At 29.3% G+C, this 21,268-nt stretch overlaps 4 protein-coding genes across 4 annotated transcripts in view; 2 read left to right on the forward strand and 2 right to left on the reverse strand.

Annotated features, from left to right (window-relative positions):
- LOC107166801 (glycosyltransferase 25 family member) overlaps positions 1-2,102 on the reverse strand; it is a 79,046-nt gene extending 76,944 nt beyond the window's left edge. Inside the window, exons 1-4 of the mRNA XM_089219566.1 lie at positions 1,787-2,102; positions 727-955; positions 182-524; positions 3-122 (exon numbers count right to left, since the gene is read on the reverse strand). Coding sequence (XP_089075692.1) covers positions 3-122; positions 182-524; positions 727-955; positions 1,787-1,977 — 883 coding nt within the window. The 5' untranslated portion in view covers positions 1,978-2,102. The remainder of the gene's footprint in view (positions 1-2; positions 123-181; positions 525-726; positions 956-1,786) is intronic.
- An 8,890-nt stretch (positions 2,103-10,992) lies between these two features.
- LOC107166812 (multifunctional methyltransferase subunit TRM112-like protein) lies at positions 10,993-12,927 on the forward strand. The gene is made up of 4 exons (XM_015515620.2): positions 10,993-11,387; positions 11,488-11,589; positions 12,152-12,244; positions 12,687-12,927. Exons 1-4 carry the CDS (start codon positions 11,310-11,312, stop codon positions 12,768-12,770), a joined length of 357 nt encoding a protein of 118 aa, XP_015371106.2. The 5' UTR covers positions 10,993-11,309; the 3' UTR covers positions 12,771-12,927.
- A 1,304-nt stretch (positions 12,928-14,231) lies between these two features.
- LOC107166802 (armadillo repeat-containing protein 8-like) lies at positions 14,232-17,411 on the forward strand. The gene is made up of 3 exons (XM_015515607.2): positions 14,232-14,711; positions 15,168-16,046; positions 16,115-17,411. Exons 1-3 carry the CDS (start codon positions 14,529-14,531, stop codon positions 17,048-17,050), a joined length of 1,998 nt encoding a protein of 665 aa, XP_015371093.1. The 5' UTR covers positions 14,232-14,528; the 3' UTR covers positions 17,051-17,411.
- Positions 17,412-17,479: 68 nt separating this feature from the next.
- Positions 17,480-21,159, reverse strand: Arp3 (Actin-related protein 3). The gene is made up of 8 exons (XM_015515610.2): positions 20,901-21,159; positions 20,589-20,769; positions 20,346-20,502; positions 20,006-20,163; positions 18,453-18,770; positions 18,180-18,398; positions 18,037-18,120; positions 17,480-17,953 (listed from the first exon to the last, which is right to left on the reverse strand). The coding sequence occupies exons 1-8, from the start codon at positions 20,942-20,944 to the stop codon at positions 17,858-17,860; spliced, it is 1,257 nt and encodes a 418-aa protein (XP_015371096.1). The 5' UTR covers positions 20,945-21,159; the 3' UTR covers positions 17,480-17,857.
- Between the last annotated feature and the right edge of the window lie 109 nt (positions 21,160-21,268).

The raw sequence follows: 21,268 nt of genomic DNA on the forward strand, positions 1-21,268 counted from the left end.
ACCTGTTATTTCTAACTTTATATTTGTCAATTGACTTATATCCATTTCTAAAGAACTATCTTTTTCAAGTGGTATAGTTATAAAACCATAGATTTCATCATTGCAAATGTATAAGGGAATACCTATTTAAAATAATAATATTCTACAAAATGTTGATAAATTAAAACCATTAACAACTTACCAGAGAAATTTGCAGACATCGCAAATATAATTATATCATCTACTGGTCCCATGTAGTTAGGCAATAAACTATGGTTAAATGTTAAGTAGTCAGTGATCTGGAATCTTAAATCTATTAAAACTGAGCTGTGAATCATTGGCACTTGATAGCACCCTTTGATTTTCCACTCTACTATAGGTGCATAATCAGGAGTTCTCTTGTAATAATAATTATCAGTCATACCACACCAAAAATTTGAATATAATCCATCAGACTTCAACATAGGAGCAACAACTGGATATTTTTTCTTTATTAAATGTCTTAAAGTTGACTTATTGATTATAAAAGCGTCACAGTCTAAAAACTATAAGTAAAAAAATTAATTCATTGAGAGTACAAACATTTAAAAATATATATACTAATCAAACTATAGCCTGTTCAAAATGAGAACGGCACAAGTGCCATCTACTGCGCATGGGCATGGCTTTGTTCGAAGGCAAAGAAAACTGGTCGCCACCATTTACCGATCTTATTTTGAACAGAATATAAAATTATTTATTATTTACCCAAATATAATCGGCCCAACTATCTCGTGCAGTTCGCAAAGCAGTTTCCCTTAACTGAACAATATGCTGAAATCTAGAATGAGGCCAATGCGCAGGACCACTTTCATCATCATACTTTGTTGAATTATTATCTATTTTAACATCGACTGAACGGTAAACTTTTCCTGATGTTTTTAACCATTTATTTAAAATTTGAGTTGAGTTATCTATATTATGATCACTCCTAATCCTACAAAATAAAAAAATATTTGTAATAAAATGTAACAATTCACTTTAACATTTTAAGATATGACAATGTCAATTTAGTTTTATACTCTATATTCATATGAAACAGAAAAAAATGAAACCATCGATTTAAGTTAGATAATTCAAGTTATAATATACAAATTTTCCTAAAACTGAAGGAAAACATTTTTTTTTTTTTTAAATTCCATATCCACATAATGTATTATACATTATACATAGGCTAGGTAGGTAGTTATTTTAAATAAAACTTAAATTTAATACAAAAGTTTTTGAGTTCTTATTTAAAAAGCACAAGAGAACTCTATATTAACCATGTTAATACACGAATGAAATTATTTATGATTTTAAAATTAAATTAAATTAAATATTTGATTTTTGATAACTGCTCTCTTAAATATAAAATCAAAATTAATTTAAATAGAAGATTATATAAATGTAGTTTCACCCTGCACACCAAACTTTTTTTTTATAATTGTAAATTCACTTGATATTTATTATAGGTATAGTAATAATTACATTATTACTTAGCCTATATCACAGAATGTAGAGTATGAAAACTAAGGAGTAATGCATTACTAATGAAGTATAAGTTTTCTTAGACTTCAGGTTTCTCAATATGTTCATAATAATTAATGTACACATCAATGGTCAAAGTATTGATAAATAAATAGGAACAACTAGAATTATGCCATGCTATTTTTGGGAGCACTACGCTATGGCTAATGTTATCACTTCAAAGCGTCAAAAGTAAAACCACTTTGAAGACAAAACAAAAAGGAAGTTTTGTTTTCCAACAAATAACTCAATAACTCACCATAGATGCATCCGATCCTTGGGATAGTCCAGAGATTCGAGAGCGCTGAAAAAGTATGGAAGAGTGTGAGCCTTGTTCCTTATGAGTATGGCCACGAATACGGTATCTGGCTTGCGGTTATCGACGACCGATCCCAAAGCCAGAGCAAATACTGTCACAAACGTCGTGCACACGACTATAGACGCAGACATAGTACCGGTTAAGTCGTTTCCCGAAAATTCGAAAGAGCCAGGTTTGGCTGCCGATTTCGGAATGGCGCCAATCCGGCGTGAGACGATGGTATCTGCAACTGAGAAAGTGGCCGCCGGTCGTCCCGGTTGATAACGGATGACTGATAAAGATGACTGATAGCACGATATCTTTATAATTCGAGTTGATAGCAGACGACTGATAACGATAGTGATTGATAACATTCTCACCAGCTTACCAACAAGGGCGCGGCAGACTGCGCAGCCAGTAAGTTGCAGGCTTGAAGCGTGGCTCGGGCAGGTCACTGATTTTAGTATTTACTGTTTCATCACTTAATACTTTGGACTTTAAATTATGATAATTAAAACACAGTGGAGAACAAGCTTTGAAAACGATTAAAATATTCAGAAAATAGATATAGAATTGGATTATGAACAATACAACTCCTAAGGAAATCAAAAACAAAATAAATGAAATAAGCTCGCCACGTAATTTTAATATAAAGGCACAGAATACTTACGGTTATTATTTTAATGTAAAAAATACATAAACAGAGTTCTCTTTACCAACGTTTTAAGTTCAAATTTTGACGAAATTACCTACTATTATAGAACCAAGAATAACGATTTTAGTTATTTTGTTCTGATTTAAAAAATATCACCACTAAGTATACTGGAAACTTTTAAAATGTACTATTATAATAATTTATAAACATGACATTTTCAAATCTAATTTCTTCGTAAAAATTAATTTAATCAACTGTTATAACAATTCCAAACCTAAAATAAATATCTTTTATCACAATAATATCACAAAATATATATTTAATAAAATTATAAGTTAACTCTTCGCTCAGAATCGTTTTTCATACACAATAATTTTCATAGACACGTGCGCACTAGGTGTGCAGTTGCGTAGACGGTACGCTTCAAACATGCGTGCTTACTTAAAATGTTTGATTGAAAAATTATTCATATATTTAAAACTGAAAACCAGTCGTTCATTATTGAGTGAATAATTATTTATCTATTCGTCATCATATATTATATATAATGTATAACACTATTAATACTCAATACCTACCATAGATAATACATAGACTATAATTTTCTTAAGCTTTACTCTATCTCTTTTGTATACTACCAAAAAGTCCAAGGTATACTCAACGGTGAAAAAGTACCTACCATATACCTACATATAATTAAGTAAAATTAAAAATACGATGTGACAAAGTACCTACAATCAATCTTTCAATTAGTATTAAAATAAATTGTAACTAAATTATTTACTTGACAAAATGAATAAACAATCTTGTAAACCAATAACTACTTTTTTAAACAATGAATACTGCTTAACTTTTTTGGATGCATGTAATAATTAAATGTCTACTATTTCTTTTATCTGGTTATTGTTGAGTTTTACTCGTTAGGCTATACATCTGATATAGTTAATAAAGATATAGAGATATCTATGGTAACAGGTATATCCACCGTGTACATACTCGTATCCAGGCCCGTCGTAAGATATTTTTCGCCCTAAAGCGAAAAAAAATAATAGTTAAATTTCTGTCTTTTTTGGAAATTTAATATTACAATTTGCCGCCTCATTTTTTTAAAATGTGATGCCGCCCTAAAGCAACGCATAACTGGCTTGTACCCTAGCGACGGGCCTGCTCGTATCATATGGTACATATGCGGATAAATGAACAGTTGTAATTTTTGTCAGTATAGTTCGAAATTTTGTTAGATTGGTTCGACATTTTATTAGTTGGTTAGTTGTTTGCTCTCGAATAAAAAATTTTAAAGTTGGCCATAATATCAGAACAAGTCCTAGATAAACATTATTATTGTTTTTTTTTTTTATATTTTTTTTTTTGACGGCAGCTAGTTATTAAACTGATAAGTCATACTACTAGATAAACATTATAATTAATAATTATTGAATTTTTCATTTGAATCATTATGACAAACGATGTATATTTTTTTTTTTGTATGAATAATAGTTTGATTTTTTGATATACGAGTAGATAATGATACTAAGTACATAATTATTATTTATTTATTCATATGAGTTTTTTTTTTAACAAATAATTTTAAATATGATTATGTATATAATATAATCTCTTTCAAATACGTTATACTTACGTATTAACATATCTATGATAGTATAATCTCTTACTAATAATTTTGCACTTGGCTACCTAAAGTAGGGAATAAGGTACGCATAATGCCACAGTACATATATTAATAAGTCTATATGGTTAAGTTTACATGGTTAAGTTTATAAGTTGTCCCGTACTATAGTGAATAGCTCAAAAATGATTAGATGCCTCTTACTGACTATTTATTGAGCAAGAAATTGCTAAATCATTTAATGTGGAGGAAAATAGGAAATAATTTATTGATGAGTTTAAAACACTGCAGAGTGCAGACACCGATAAATGTGTAGGTATACTATTTGTCTATACAATGTAAAGTGAGTCGCATGTAAATTAATAATTATTTTATTTTATACAACAACATTTAAGGTACATCTAATATTCTTAATACCTAATAATCAATGATACAGGTCTAAAAATAATTCACCGTTCCACCTAAAACTCATGTACCTGAGATGCTCATTCCGCATTCGAGTACCTATAAGTAAATAAATAAAAATATAAACAACAAATTTAATTTAATATATAATCAAATATTATATATTATATATATTATACCCACATTAAAATTAACCTACTGATACTGACCTATTTATATAACTTTATCACTATACCCAAAAAGCTGGGTAGATATGTAGGTACAATAATATGATTTATATTTACATATTGGTTCGGGTACCAAATTAATAAATTGTAGGAAACTGCAAAAAACACCTTTGTATGATATCCTCATATATCAGTATATCACCGTTTACATATATAGTAACACCACTGAAAATTTGTTACTATATTAACCACGAAAATATGCTGTTGTATAAATAGGCATATATATAGCGTATTAGGTATAGGTATAGATAACTGCAGTATTTACAAATTACACACATATAATTCAATACAATACGGTACAGTATAATTCTATCAATTTGATAATACTAAAATATATTAGTATAATCATTGATTATAAATACTAGTATTTATAATCAATGGTATAATATAATGTATTATAAATGTTTATATAATTAATTGGTTTTCATTTATTAATGATACTTAGATTTTGTAATTTATGATGCCTGTGATGACTAACTTTTTTTCATAATACGAGAATTTCCTTTTTCCCTATACATTTTTCACTATAGGTAGATATTATTTTGTAAATTTCGATGTGTGCTAATCGAAGTTTAAACTAGTTTTAATTAAATATAATTATTAAGAAATTGGTCATCCGAATAATTTGAAAATTAAATTAATATATGTCAAGCTAACAACATTTTATATTTTATAAAAATTGCCTGCAGACTGCAGAGTATAATGACTATAATAACGAATATAAGTACTTACCTATATCTACTGAATTCAATATTGCATTTCTTTTATATAGTTTTTTAAAACAAATTGTTAAGGACTATCTTAATACCCATTTAAAAATTCCAAAAATCAAGATTTAAATAAATTTGTTATTAGAAGATAAAATACATGGCGGTGAGATGGTGAGCGTATTTAGTGACATCTTTTATATAATATAGAACTTATTTAGGCAGGTAATTTATATAATTTATACCTTGATCTCGCCATTATAACTCACATTAAAATATGGTACTGGGTTGCTGCAAAGAAACTTATTAAAAGCTTTTAGGGTGAAATGGAGCTCGTCTCGAGTAATAAATTATAATGATATATAGTATTCATAACCATTGATTTTACATACCTATACATATTTTATGTACAATAAATTAACCACGGCCTCGCCGCCTCGGCCTGACATATTATTATGACGATATCTGTAGTAGTACCTACATATTTACCATAATGCACGGTTTATATTAATCAATTATTGCATTTGAGTAGAGCATTGAAATTATTTAGTGACCATCGTAAATGTATATACCTAGTCATATAGATAGATTAATCTACCAATACCATTAGACCATGACTTCGAATTTAATTTTTGGACGTAATAGCCCATCACGGTGGCCGGCCATTTGAATTCATATATATTTACAATAGTATTTAAAACTATCTATAAGACAACTAATAGTAGAAAATAGATAGAACAAATATATTAAATATTAATAAAATATACTCCCACGGTACCTCACCCAGTTAAAAGAGACGACTAATGAGGTTGCTTCAGTTGACAGCTGGTGTAAAATAAGTGTCAAACAGGATGAGAAGTCTCTATCAAAACTTAGGGGCCGACCCTAAATAGTTGGGGGGAAGGCAAAGGCGAAGAAGATGTTTAATGTACTCTGTCCTTAGTTCTTAGTATTCTTACCATGACAATTGACAAATATTACTTGTAGTGAGGGTTTTTTTTTGGGGGGGAGGGGTTTCCGTGGCCATTTTTTCCGCCTACCCGATTGCGTACGAAGTTTTAGGTATTGTTGCAAATTTTCATACCGGTATATTGGTATATATACTATATATATTATATAACCAGGGTTGAGATTTTATAGCATTTACATATTTCTTATGAGATGCTTGAAAAATAGCAGAAAAATGTTTTTCACGATACAGAGAACTCAAATTAAAAATTTTATTATTCCATTTTTTGAGACTTTTTGCATTTTTACCTGTTTTTGAATCAAAATCGATCTTATTTTATGAAATTATATTTTTTTTGTCAATCGAATTATCAAGTATTTTTAGTACCACAAATGGACCTGAAATATTTCATAAGACTTATAATGGACAATTTCACGGTACCTACTCATCCGAGACACATGTTGTTATTCAAATATTGAAAGACCAGATGTCCAAAATTATACAATCGGTTATTAATTGGAGAGTAAAGAAAATGGCAAAAAAGACTTAAACAGAATTCAAAATACATTTTAGGATTATGATGAGTATAAAATCCATAAAAATGTAATTCAATATTTAAAATTAGTAGGCTATATAGATGTCAAGAAATTTAAATTCAAGCATTTAAAAAATGTATTTATGATAATTTTATTAAATAATAATTGACGATTTTATTTATTTACTTATTACTTTTTATTATTAAGATAACCTAATTTTACTTATTATTTATTATTATTATATATTATATTATATTATTATTCATTTTATATACGATGAAATTAGAAAATTTGACAACGTTGCATAAAATTTCATACGCAATCGTGTTTATTTATTTTTTCTTAAACGTACTTTTAACCCATCTACAAACATTCGCAATCGCGTTGCCAAAAAGGACAAACGTACGCAATCGTGTTCTACCTTTCTGTGAATTGTTAAAAAAATGTATCTAGATAGGTCCTAAAAGAATAATTAATTAAATTAATTAAATAAATTAGCATGGGTTGTATTTGTTTCGTCTCCGGGACATTTATAGTTGAAATTATGAACCACCGAAATACTTTTATTAGTTTTAATCACCCAATGTTGTACACTTGTTACCTAGTAGGTACCTACATAAATGCAACTATATTAATATTATGGGATTAAATTAGTTTATTAATATCATCGGCGCTACTAGACATTTGAAAAAGGGGACTTAAGCTCTAGGTTATTTTGTGACTTAATGGGAACTAACTTTTTAAGCGATTTTTTAGGGTACTAATTATGACTTAGATGGTCCTTAAGACCCAAAGTACTCTCCCACAGTTGCGCCAATGATTGCTAATGAAAATATTTTCATGTTATTTATAGCATGGTAAAATGTTACGATTTTTAAGGTGTACTTGTCTTTATAAGAGGACGTCGCACGGATACGTGGAGACATATAACGCTCAAGAGATAGTGACATAGCGTTGTTAGCCATCATATTATACTCACACTATACAGGGTGTCCCACGGAGATCTGTCATTCTGACAAATGAAATCTTTTGTTCTAATCAATATTTTTAAAAAAAAATTTTTAAATAGGTATAATTCATAAACACTCGCGCTACATTTTTAGAATACATTTTTTATTTTTTAATACTGAAAATAAAAAACTTAAAAATTGATAAAAAAATTTTTCGAAATATTCAATATAGCCAATTTGCAAATCTGATTTTTAGAAAAATGTATATGGTAAAAACACTTATTTAAGTCAAATGGCTGATTTTTTACAATTTTTTTAAATATCAATATTTTCGTTAAGTAAATTACGATCTAGTATATGTTAGAAACCTTGTAATTTCAAATAATAATAAAGTTTTTTAAAAATAGTTTATAAGAACATTTTTAAATAAGTGCATGTTAAAATCTAATTATTTTTTTTATTGTATTTATTTTAATAATTTTTTTTTTTTTTTATCAATTATACCGCGACAACTAAGGCCATTGGGAAGGGGGTGGTACTGTAGGTTTATGGAACGGTAAGGTGTGTTACACGTGGGTGAGTTTTGGCAGAACTTTTATTGGGGCACCCGTAGGTTTGAAGGTTTCTGCCATGCCCCAGAGTGGGGGATGGCGGCACTTGTTCTCCGGACACCGTGACTTGCCCGGAGAAAAATGTCGCCCGATGGTCGAACCCGGTTCGGCTGAGCCACAGCTGACGCGTTAGACCGCTCGGCCACCTCGTCGCCCTATTTTAATAATATGTGATGTATAAACTATAAATTATTATAATTTACCTAACGAAAATATTGATATTAAAAAAAATTGTAAAAATTCAGCCTTTTGACTTAAATAAGTATTTTTACCATATGCATTTTTCTAAAAATCAAACTTACAAATTGGCTATATTGAATATTTCGAAAAAAAAATTTATCAATTTTTAAAATTTTATTTTCAGTATTAAAAATAAAAAATGTATTCTAAAAATGTAGTGCAAGTGTCTATGGATAATATTTTAAAGAATTTTTTAAAAAATATTGATTAGACCAAAAGTTATTTCATTTGTCAAAATGTCAGATCTCTTTGGGACACTCTGTATATAGTCGCCGTCATGGCAGACCGTAACTTTCTACGGTTTTCTTATAAAACATACTTTACACGTTCAAAAAATATAGGTTACCGAGTGGTTTTATTGTAAAAACACCTATGAACAAAATTCTAAAGAAGATTCATGTCTGGTTCCGTAAGAAATCCGGATTTTTGATATCTGTAAAACTTCGTATAATATTTTATGCCGTGGTAAACAAAAACAAAAATGTTAAATAATTTAAAATTTATCAAATTATTTTTAAAATGCCATTGCCTATCTCTTGAAAAAATATAAATGAATGCCTAAAGACCTAAAGACTAAAATATTAATGCTTTTTGAATTAAAATAAAATAATTCAATAAGTTATTTATATTTTATACTTCAGCACGTTCACAACCACGTGCAAATTGTGTATCCTTAAAAAAAACCAACCTCATTTTATAAAAATTTGTTAAATTAAGTAAAACACGATCTAATGAAGTCATTCAAAAACCAATGATACCGAATGATAAAGAAAAATGTGTTGAAAAAAACCAAAAATGTATATGGGTGTTAAAAGAAACAACGTATCAGGAAACCCTATATACTTCAATAGGCTGTATGTCAACTATAGTTGACATTGGTTTTTTGTAAGATCCCCATGTAAACAATAGTTGACATGCGGTCGTGATTCGTGAACGTGTTTGTTATCAAAATTTTATGGTATATTTATTAATAGGGCCTAAATAAAAAAGAAAGGTCTAAAAATACAGTAGGCCGCTATACACTTATACACTCAAAATAGTCAAAATGTAAATCTATAAATTACCTATGAATTTAATACTAACATAAACACCCAAAGTGTATTAACTTAAAATTAAAAAATTAGTTTTAACATGGTTTGTATAGGAATATATTCATACGTAACACGGATGAATAGCAGCGCTCGGTGGTTTGAAAAACTACAGTACTACACTGGGAATGGGACATTTCGGCGCTGCCATTTCGGCGCTGCCGTTTTGGCGCTGCCATATCGGCGATAGATATTTTCGGCGCTGCCGTTTTGGCGATGCCGATTCGGCGATAATGACAAAATATATATTATATAAGTAGACAAATAAAAAAATAAAAATGCACTATAAAATTGCATTTAAATTATATTTATTATAATAACAAAAAAATTGGAAAAAAAATTTATATTTTATTTTTACAGTATTGTTACTATAATATTTATTAGTTGTTTAGTTCTGGACGTACTAATTGGTTACTATTACTGCTAGCTATGATAAAATTGTTATCGAAGATAATTTGTACCTATGTATGTGTAATGTATATATGTACCTATAGTGTAATAAAAATAATAATAACAGATACCTAGCCAATAGTAATGGCAATAATTTAAACGGAAAGGCCTAGCTATGATAAAATTGTTATTGATGATAATTTGTCATACCGTCTCATTCTAAATTATAAGTTTTAACACTGATATTAATTGACTATATTATTTTTTTTCCTAATAATATTTTTTATGAGACCATAAATTAAACATAATTTTTTACTAAAAAAATTTGACTATTATATTATTGTTATTATGTTATTTTTTTTTCTAATATTTTTCATGAGACCATAAATTAAACATAATTTTGTACTAAAAAAATGTTCACTATAACGTGAATATTGTCATTATCGCCAAATCGGCGTCGCCGAAACGGCAGCGCCGAAAATATCTATCGCCGATACGACAGCGCCGAAACGGCAGCGCCGAAATGGCAGCGCCGAAAAGTCCTAGACCCTACTACAGTACTACACTATATACTACACCATTGGCCATTGTAATTGTAACAAAATCTGACCGAAAATATTCCTTTCAAGTTCCGACACATGTCATAACCTGTTCTTTATAATCGTGATTCTAAATATAGTCATATGGTTGATTAAAATTTCCGTGACATGAGCTGCTTAGAACAATATTAGATAAGAAACAGTTATTTATAGTACCGCGACCGAACACACCAATCGGTTTCGTACCTATTTCCTATTGGCTATTGCCGCGGTTTTCGAGACTTGTTCGGTTGCGTCTTTACTTGTTTGTTTTGGCGTTATTCATATTCAGTCACAATAGTCAATAGTTCAATACTTCAACAGTCAGCACTCACTACTCACATATTCACGTGTCTTACAGACTATAGTTGCATTTAGACAATCTTGTCATCTTAATTCTCTATCTCTCTGCTGTTGTGCTGTTACACGTGGTCTATCCTCAATTTTTGCTTGCCCGTCGATATAATTGTTAATTAATTAATTTTGACGACACTCTTAAGTCAATCACGCGATCTCCAACCATGAAACTGTTGACGCACAATATGCTATCGTCCAAGAATCTAGAAGGAGGCACTGTGGGATATCCGTTTCGCATTGTCGTGAGTGATTTCATTGTTTGTGTTCTCTGTTGTCGATAACCACTTAATGTCGTTGTCTCCTTATTTTTATGTTGCATGTACTACTCATTATTTTCGGCAGGCTAAAGACATCAGGATATCTCATTCTGAGTTCAACAAGAATTTTTTACAGAGATTGATTCCGAAAATTAATTGGATAGTTTTTGTTAACGCAGCTAAGCAAGTAAGTAAGATCATCACTTATCACGTGCTTGTTTCAGATTTGTAACGCCAGCAATTTACATTAGAGGACATAATACTCCCATGTGTTTCCGTCTAACAAGTGCGTAACATGCAAATTTTACGCTCAACAGATCACGTTTAGCTCTGTTAGTTTAAAAATTAGAGTGAATTGACCTCTTTTAAATTTTAAAGGTTGTAGTAATATATGATAAATTCATGGGCTTTATCCTATTCTTATATTTTAATTTTGAAGCGAGTTATAAGTATTTTAAGATGTGTAAATTTACAATTTTAAAATACTTATAACTTGCTTCAAAATTAAAATTTTGTGAAAAAGGTCGTCTTAATAATACTCTTTAAAGACTACTTTAAATTTTATACACGGACAATTCACTCAAATTTTTAAACTAATAGAGCTAAACGTGATCTGTTGAGCGCTAAATTTGCAATGTCACGCACTTGTAAGACAGAGACAACACATGCAGGTATCACAACCTCTTAATGATACCATGATTTTCATATATACAGGTTTCACAAAGTTTTTGTTTTTATTTCCATTTCAGATTGGATTAGGCAAAGACCTGTCTGATAAGTTAATTGATAACTTTGGAAATGATGAAGAGTTCCTCAAAAAAGTTCACCATTTACTCTTGGAAGTAAGTCTGGCCGAATTTATTAAATACTAAAATCAAACTATAATTTTTCTAATATGTAAGACACTTTCACACTTTATAGAATAATTTTGTTTCATATATTGGTCTAATAGTAACTTATCGTTTGCCAAATCATTTCTATAATCCATAAAGTATTCTTGTAAAAATATTCCTTTCAAATATTTATCAACACTTGATGCTTTATTAACTGACATTTTAAGTTGGAAACTAATTACATTTTTATAATTTATTTGAAGTATGAATTTACTTTCAAAAATGATTATCTTATTACAAATTAATTTCCATATCAGATCTTATAGGTAACCAATCTTGATGTCAAGATCAAAATAATATATCTGTTGATTTCATTTGAAAATGTTATTTATTTGATATTTTACTATAGTTTATTGATTGATGTTCTAACACTTTTATTTATTTTCTTTAGGTAGATATTATAAATGGTATACTCATATGTCCAGCAACAAATAGAGAGTTCCCAATATCAGGTGGTGTACCTAACTTACTGTAAAGATGAAATTAAGTATTAGTATACATGACATTTAACGAATTCCTGTACTTTTAAATCTTACATTTATTCTTTTTTATAATTTAATAAAAAATGTATTTAACCTGATTTACAATTGTATGCTGTTGATTAAAATAAAATAACTTTGTAGCAGTGATAATATGTTATTTGCATGTGTGTAGTATATTGGTACTAATACAATTTTATATTCTCTTTAAAACCTGTTTCTCCGACAACTGAAATTCAAGATAAATACTGAAGTTTGTTTTAAATCAAGCAAAGAACTTAGAACTTGTAGATTATTTTGGAAGACTCAACACACATTATATTTTAAGTCAAACATCGTTTTGAAAAAGATATGTTCTTATAAACAAAAAGAGTTGTGTACTTGTCCATATTGTAGGTACGTAAATATAATAGTGCGCTGATATTCCCTATGTTATGTTAGCAATACCATGGTGGCTTCTGTTAAAATTTTAGAAGGGATAACATTTTTAACATCGATATGAGTGGGAACATTTGTTCCCTTAAATCTAAAAAGCTTTCTATTTTTAAATGAGGACATGAGACCCCATAAACTCATACTCCCAATAACTGCCTATGACAATTGCTAGGCAGTTTGTCTTAAATTACCAGCCAATTTTACGATCCTCATATTATGATGCTTGATTGCTTTTAATACATTTCACACAAACCAACAGTGTTGCTGCTACTTCTTGTCCACAATCACTCGCTAGTCGCTATACTGGTGCACAAATATATTATATTGGTGGGCTAAGCAACTTCAACTGTAAGGATAAAAATCACGTCATACCTATGTATTTATGTCCAATAAATATTTTTTGAGTTAAATTAGTTATGAACTTGAAGCTATTTGATGAAAAAAAAAAACATTTTAGTCGTTAATTCATTTATAAATCTCTAGTTAAGTATATAGAATTAATAAAGTAATTTTTTAGATACATTGACTGAGTTTATTTGTCAATATGAATAGGACTAATGCAGTTTTTATTTTGAAGCTGCTGACATTTAATAGAATATATTAATATGACTAAAATTTACAAATTTGTATTTATTCTGAGAACAAACCGAGGTCTAGTCGTCGTACCACAGAACAAGTACGTTAAAGATTTTTAAAATGTGGTTCTTAAACATATAAGTTATTATTATATAACAACTTGACTATTTTAATCATAATATTATAGTAATAAATTTCTACAAGATATTAAATTTACATTATGGATTATTATTTATTACTAATAATATAAGTATATTTAATATTAAGAGTACGATAAAATATAATAATATATAAATCATGGAAAATTCAAAATAGATGTTAGTAATATGTTGTTATTACCACACGTATGTAGACTGTTCAGTGTTGTTGTTACCATAATGTCACGCAAATAATTTCAAGTTTGTTTTGATAACAAAAGGAAAACAAAAACTGTTATCGTCTTTATTATTTTCCATATTTCTGTTATTCTAGTATTCTACGTCTCTTCTAACTTAACTAAATCCATGAACTTTTCCAATTTCCATATAATATCATCATCCAATTCTTATTCGGAGTCATCAATTTGTTTTCGGTAGGCGAATCATATTTTTGTCCTCATACCCAGCTTGCTGCTCTTAGACTCCCGATGGTGGTCCCATTCGCGACGATACATTAACAATTGTCACTCTGACCAAACGCGAATTCAGACAACAAAGTAACGACTACAATATTAGTAAATTATTATTATCTTTAATATTGTCAATATGGTGCCCCATCCGATATTCGTCATGAACGCTGAAACGTCTCGTTACTACATCGACAACCTGTATACGCAAGACAACGCAAAATGCTATCAGGCGCTCAACTTCGTCAAGAACTCCATCATGGGCAGCAACAGGCAGAAGGGCATAGTCATTGCCAACGGCATACTGCCCAGGCTTTTGCAGGTGATTAATATTTCCTCCTTTCTACATAAATTGTTGATCAGGATTGTTTGGCTGACTATCTGCAAAAATAAATACACTGCCTCTGGCTTGTTAGTGCCAAGAACAAACTTAGAACTACCTATTTAATAATTTCTGTTAATGTTTTACTTCTGTAGGCTCGTAATCCTTGCATGGATGGGTATAATATAATATTCACATCAGATTTTCAATGTAACATTTATTAAATTGAGTAAAATAAGTTCTCCTTCAGTAGGCCACATTTGACTGTATGAACATTAAAATTACTATTGTATTATACTGTGTATTTTTCATTCTTATTCTCGAATTACCCAATATAATGTATGTCATAAAGTTACTTATTGCTTTTTTCCAATACTTTTAATATGAATGATAAATGAAAATACCTTAGGCAAATATACTTGATTTAATCATTCAATATTTATTATTGTTTTCTAGGTGTTACCGGACCAAACAAAAACACCAGATATCCGTCTGGAAACTGTTGTGATACTCGGCTCATTAGCCAAAGGAACTGAAGACCAAGTTAAATCACTAGTAGATGCCAATGTTGTGACGTATATATTCAACGCTTTCCTTATGAACGATGAACCAAAATTTATAGAAGCATGTCTTCGTTGCATATGTACCATTCTACAATTTCCATTTGCTGATTATTCTGTAGTGTTTAGCGATGCAGCAATTATAAGAAAGCTAATTAAAACAATTGAAGATTCTATTAGCAACAGTATTTGTGCCATGTCTATTCTATCTTATTCTTGCCGTACAACAATTCATCAAAATACACTATGGGAAGAAGGAATTGGCTTTATTTTGGCTAATCTATTAAATACTGAACTGGATGATTTGTCCATTGCCACGTTAAAATGTTTTGCTTGTGTTTGCCAAGATAACCCAATGATTTCTGCAGCTCTAGAAAAGACTGAATATAATGGCAAGACAATGCCAGAAATGTTGGACTCTATGCGAGGTGGTGACCGACCAACTAGTATGCGTTTAGCGGCATCAAAATGCATTACGTGCCTTTATCGAGCTGGAGCATTAGAAGTAAATGATTCTAAAGTAATGTTTGGAGCATTGCCAACTCTTGTGCGTTTATGTCAAAACGATCAAAAATGGGAACATCGCGTAGAAGCAGCTGAAATTTTAGCTGTACTCATTGAGGATGATGCCGAACTACAGTCATTAGCTAGCATATCAAATCACCTGTTACAAACACTAGCAGAGTTTGTGAATTATCCAGCACACCCCCTGGGAGAATACGGTGGTACTTTTGGAGAACATAGGTCTAAAGAAATGAAACAAGCTGCTTTTAAAGTAAAATTAAATTATATTTGTTTTTGTAATTCTTTATTATATATATTATATAATCATGTATGTTCTAGGTATTTGCATCTCTTGGAGCAAATGATGAAGAAATTCGTAAGCGAATTATTGAAACTGACAATTTAATTGATCACATTGTTTTAGGATTGAAAGATCCAAGCCCTAAAGTGCAATTGGCTGCTGTTCGATGTTTACATTCTTTGTCACGTTCTGTCCAGCAACTACGTACAACTTTTCAAGATCATTCTGTTTGGAAACCTTTAATGACCTTATTAGAAGGTGCTTCAGATGAAATTCTAAGTGTAACCTCATCTACATTGTGTAATCTTCTATTGGAATTTTCACCATCTAAAGAACCCATTTTAGAGTCTGGAGCTATAGAGTTATTTTGCAGTTTAACCAAACGAGATGATCATTCATTGAGACTTAATGGGATATGGGCGTTAATGAATATGGCTTTCCAAGCCGAACAAAAAATTAAATCGCAAATCCTAAGTACTTTGGGAACTGACCAGATATTCAATTTGTTATCTGATTCTCATATCAACATTCTAATGAAAACATTAGGACTGTTAAGAAATTTGCTTTCAACAAAACCACATATTGATTATATTATGAACCTCTGTGGTGGTGATATAATACAAGCTGTAATGCTGATTCTCGAAGGTGATAATTTGCCCGAGGTAAAAGAACAAGCATTGTGTATTTTAGCCAACATTGCTGATGGTGACATTGCCAAAGATTACATTATGAGAAATAACGAAATCCTGAAAAAAATTCAAGAATACATGACAAATTGTAATGCAAAATTACAAGCTGCAGCAATATTTTGCGTTTCAAATCTTGTATGGAAAGAAGATAGTGGTGCAGCTGACAGACAAGCCAAGTTAAAGGAAATGGGTATTTTTAAACTCTTGCAGCAATTGATAACAACATCGGATTCACTATTATTTGACAAAGTAAAAACTGCATTGACCCAGTTTTCAGACTCTTGACAAATCAGCTGTTATAATTTACCGCCTTCTGTTGGCGTGTAACTAAAATGTTTATTATTTATTCATCCTTTCATCTTAAAACAGCCTATAACAAAAATTGTAATATTGTTTTATTTAATATAAATTATAAATTATGAAAGGCAATGTTTATTATACACATTTGTAAAAATTTCCTTTTGATTCTTATAAATCTATTGTATAATTTTTTTTTATTATCTTTATTCATTATTATATTATTTGTTAATTATTTTAACTTAGGTGATAAATATTTTGTTTTCATCATACGATTAAACTATGTATAATTTAATATTTGTATCATTATTTTTCTTGCCCAGTAAAATATACGTTTTCAATGTTTTCATTAACTTGAGATGATTTTTGTACCTAATGAAACATTAACTAGTGTGAGATTATAAAAATACAAGAATATTAATTAATAATATCCATAATTTATTTCAACATTAGAATTGCTTTTGGAAGAGAAATTTTCACATGTACATAAATATCCGATGTTGAGTTCTGTACACACATTTAATTCTAAATTCCATAAAATGGCATTATTTTAGCCTAAATGTTCATTGTAAATAACAATACAAAAAAAAAATGTTAAAGTAAGTATCGAGCACCGATATTAAATTAATGAGTAAACATAAATTGAAAATAATTATAAGTAAATTATAATAATTTTTTATTTGTTAAAAGTAAAAAAAATTATATGTATATATATAAATATATAAATAAATAATAATTAATAATATATGATTTTTTAATAAATTTAAATTATTGTGACCCAGTCATGAAGAAAGGTTACATCATTGTCCCAAAAACAGGATTATGTCGACATATACTCGGCCCATATTCTTCGTAATCTTTTTTCGAATGGCACACTGTATAAAACTCGGGCTAAAAAAATTAATTTAATAAAAAACATTCATTTTATTATTTTTATCAAACATTAACTGAAAAAGATAAAAAATTATACGTACTGATGAAGCTAACATACTACCACCAAACCAAACAGCATATCTTTGCATGTTGTGAGTATATACTTGAACGTCGATAGGTTTTGGCTAAACATAAAAAGATATTATAAGCCATTCGCATAAATTTCTATTTTGCTTTGAATTACTTTTAAATTATCTCCTGCTATTTTTTCACTACGTTTCAATCTAGCATCAACTACACGTTTGATATCCCTCTGCAGACGTCTACCAAAGTCTTTAAACATAGTTGAACCTCCAGATAAAACAATATTATCATACAATGGACGCCGCACATCAATTGGACAATTTTGTATAACTGTATCAACCATTTCAGATATGGGAGTGGTAAAATCAGGATTTGAAAACTATAAAATAACACAATTATAACTCTCTTAATATAAAAGAAGAACAGTACAAACTTCAGGATGGAAGAAAATTTCTGGTCCCAAGAACCGTTCATATCCAACATCTACAGAAAATGGTTGCTTAGTCACGCTGTTAATACCATCATATTTTCTTAACCATTTTGATGGTTCTGAATCATACTTGGCAAATTCTTTAGCAATATCAGGACATATATAGGAGTAACGCTCTTTAATTGCTTTAGCTGTCTCCAAACTCTGTTCTGGCGGAATACCAATTTCTCTTTCTCTCAACAAAGACTGAATAAAATATGTTATATTACGACCAGCTATTGGTATGTGTTTGATGCAACTACCAATTACGTAGCCTTCAGCCTGAAATCATAGATATTTCATAAAAAGTAATAATTAACAATACAATTTCATACAAATATTGCATGGCAAATTTTAAATTATTTTTCTGCAGTATTGTGGTAGGAAATAATAAGTTACAATTTATATACACTCACATTATCTCAGTGCATAGAAAACACCATACATAAAAAATAATATTTTTCTTCAAATATAAAATTGTAAGATAACTTGTTTGTTGTATAGCAAAAAATTATAAGGTTTACATTAAATAAGAAACTTATTATTTATATTTCTTAAAATAGTAAATTACCACTTAAATATACTAAAATTATTAATTTTTTTAATAGAAAAAACCACGGTCTAGTTTTTTTGAGATAATGTGCCATAGAAATGTAAAATCATTTAAAGTTTAAAAAATTTAAACAAGAAATTTACTGTACATTTATATTAAGCAAATTTAAATTTTTTTTAGTTAAAGACAATATAGCAAAAGATCAAAATCAAAGAATTATATTTATTTAGAAACATTAAAGAATATAATATTCTAAAACTTTTCATTAACAGTTTGTGTTTCCTTGCTATTAAAATTATTACCGTTGGAAAAAACTTTGAAAAATGTCTACACAATTATATTTCTTTAACCAAACATTAAGAAAATGTAAAACACGTAAAAGCTATCTTTCACGGAAAATAATCCAGAAATTTTCACACTATAGATAAAAGAACGTTTACTATGGTATATTTTCAATTTTATAGTATGAAAATGTCTTCCATTGTTATGATTGTAACACTGTCGAATCTTTCTCATGCAAAAAAATTGTTACTATGTTTTTCATTTATAAGATGGAAACAACATTTTAAATACTTTATTTAAATAAAGGCTTTAAAAAATGTTAATGCTAATGTACATTTTAATTTAAGATGTTTTATTGTTATTCAAGCTATCAAAATAAAATATAAATCACACAATGCAAAATGTTTTTAAAAATATGTAAACAAAATCCATATATTTACTCTAAAGATTGTACCTTATTAGAAACTAATGGCAAAGCAGCACGCTACAAAATTTAACATATTTTAATTTTCCTAAAACTATCAAATAAGATGTAACGTTTTAGTTTAATAAAATGAAGCTTTCATAGAATTATTAAAGAAAAAATAAACAATAAACACTTTAAATGTATTTCAAATATAAAAGACAAAACAATGCTTATTCAATTTTAATGTGATAATAAAAAAATAGTGTGAATTCTTACTACTGGAATTATATGAGTTACACCATCACCGCTATCCACTACAAGACCTGTCAGTATACGTTCATGAAGAGGTCGTGATTTCCAAGAAGCAGACAATGCCAATACAGCTTGTACAGCAATATAAAGACCAGGAACATTGAATGTTTCAAACATAATTTCTAAAATGAAAAAAAAATTATAGTTACAATAGGTATTATAATTAATTATTTAATAAAACATTATTTGTTATTAATATTGATAAATATTTTTAATTCTTAAATAACCAACAATAATTATTTCATCATAAAACAAAATAATATTACAGTTGATAACTATTAGTTTTGCTTCATATTTTACTTACCAGCAGTATATTCACGATTTTCTGGTGTATTTAATGGTGGTTCGGTTAGTAAAAAATGATGATCTTCAGGCTCGGCTCTTAAATATTTAAAAATGCAGTGTTCTAAAAACCTTTCCATCAGATCCCAGTCTTCAATCAAACCATGTCTCACTGGGTACTAGACAATTTAATTATACCAATTAATATTTAGTTTTATTTTTTTTTTTGTCTTTTATGAGCAACATTAAAACTGTAGGTAAATACTTTAATGGAATAGCCCTTGGCATCAAATGCCTCATCTCCTATGTAGAAGTCCAAATCTTCTACGCCCTTTGTAAGTCGTCGAACCGTCTGATCACCCACCTTTGCTGATTCCTTGATGGCAATCGCTGATGGTATTATCATCTGCGGCTCTTTGTTGGGAGCAAATCCTAACTTTGTATACCTGTACATCGGCCATGATTAACAAATAATAATAAATTGTCAAGTATGAGTGAGGGTGCCGATTCAACCAGGATATTTCAATAAAATGACAAAAAATATTATGGCCTGAAGGATGGGCCAACCGGTACTCACCCAGTTCCCACATCGATGACGCATGGTGGAAGTCTACCTAGCATATCGTCGGCGGCGATCGAATTGAATAACTAGGTAGGACAGTTAACTCGGAATAAGAAAACAATCGAATAAACGAAATTAAATAATAACAAATAATAATAATTGTTAGTCGTTATAAGCGTTGTTTGATTATTTTTACGTACATTACACTACAACACTCCTACAACAGATCAAACATTAATCATAATTCATTATCAACATTATCCGGTTGAACCCGAACGACGTGAATAATATTTTTACTGATAAACGTTGTTGGTACCAAATGGTACCACGATTATAGATAGTTCCACCACTATTATTGTTCTGTTACACTGTCTATCACGGCC

This window comes from Diuraphis noxia, unplaced genomic scaffold, assembly GCF_037042655.1.
Source record: "Diuraphis noxia isolate RWA-SAM2 unplaced genomic scaffold, SU_Dnox_SAM2 contig0002, whole genome shotgun sequence".
NCBI lineage: Eukaryota > Metazoa > Arthropoda > Insecta > Hemiptera > Aphididae > Diuraphis > Diuraphis noxia.

Excerpts from the sequence above, each read along its gene's own strand:
- LOC107166802 (XM_015515607.2), top strand. The coding sequence starts at position 14,529 with ATGGTGCCCCATCCGATATTCGTCATGAACGCTGAAACGTCTCGTTAC. Across the intron at positions 14,712-15,167 it reads TACTGCCCAGGCTTTTGCAG|GTGTTACCGGACCAAACAAA; the intron begins GTGATTAATATT and ends ATTGTTTTCTAG. Across the intron at positions 16,047-16,114 it reads TGAAACAAGCTGCTTTTAAA|GTATTTGCATCTCTTGGAGC; the intron begins GTAAAATTAAAT and ends TGTATGTTCTAG.
- Arp3 (XM_015515610.2), bottom strand. The coding sequence starts at position 20,944 with ATGCTAGGTAGACTTCCACCATGCGTCATCGATGTGGGAACTGG. Across the intron at positions 20,503-20,588 it reads CCAAGGGCTATTCCATTAAA|TACCCAGTGAGACATGGTTT; the intron begins GTATTTACCTAC and ends TAAATTGTCTAG. Across the intron at positions 18,771-20,005 it reads TAACTCATATAATTCCAGTA|GCTGAAGGCTACGTAATTGG; the intron begins GTAAGAATTCAC and ends CTATGATTTCAG.
- LOC107166812 (XM_015515620.2), top strand. The coding sequence starts at position 11,310 with ATGAAACTGTTGACGCACAATATGCTATCGTCCAAGAATCTAGAAGGA. Across the intron at positions 11,388-11,487 it reads GATATCCGTTTCGCATTGTC|GCTAAAGACATCAGGATATC; the intron begins GTGAGTGATTTC and ends TATTTTCGGCAG. Across the intron at positions 11,590-12,151 it reads TTGTTAACGCAGCTAAGCAA|ATTGGATTAGGCAAAGACCT; the intron begins GTAAGTAAGATC and ends TTTCCATTTCAG.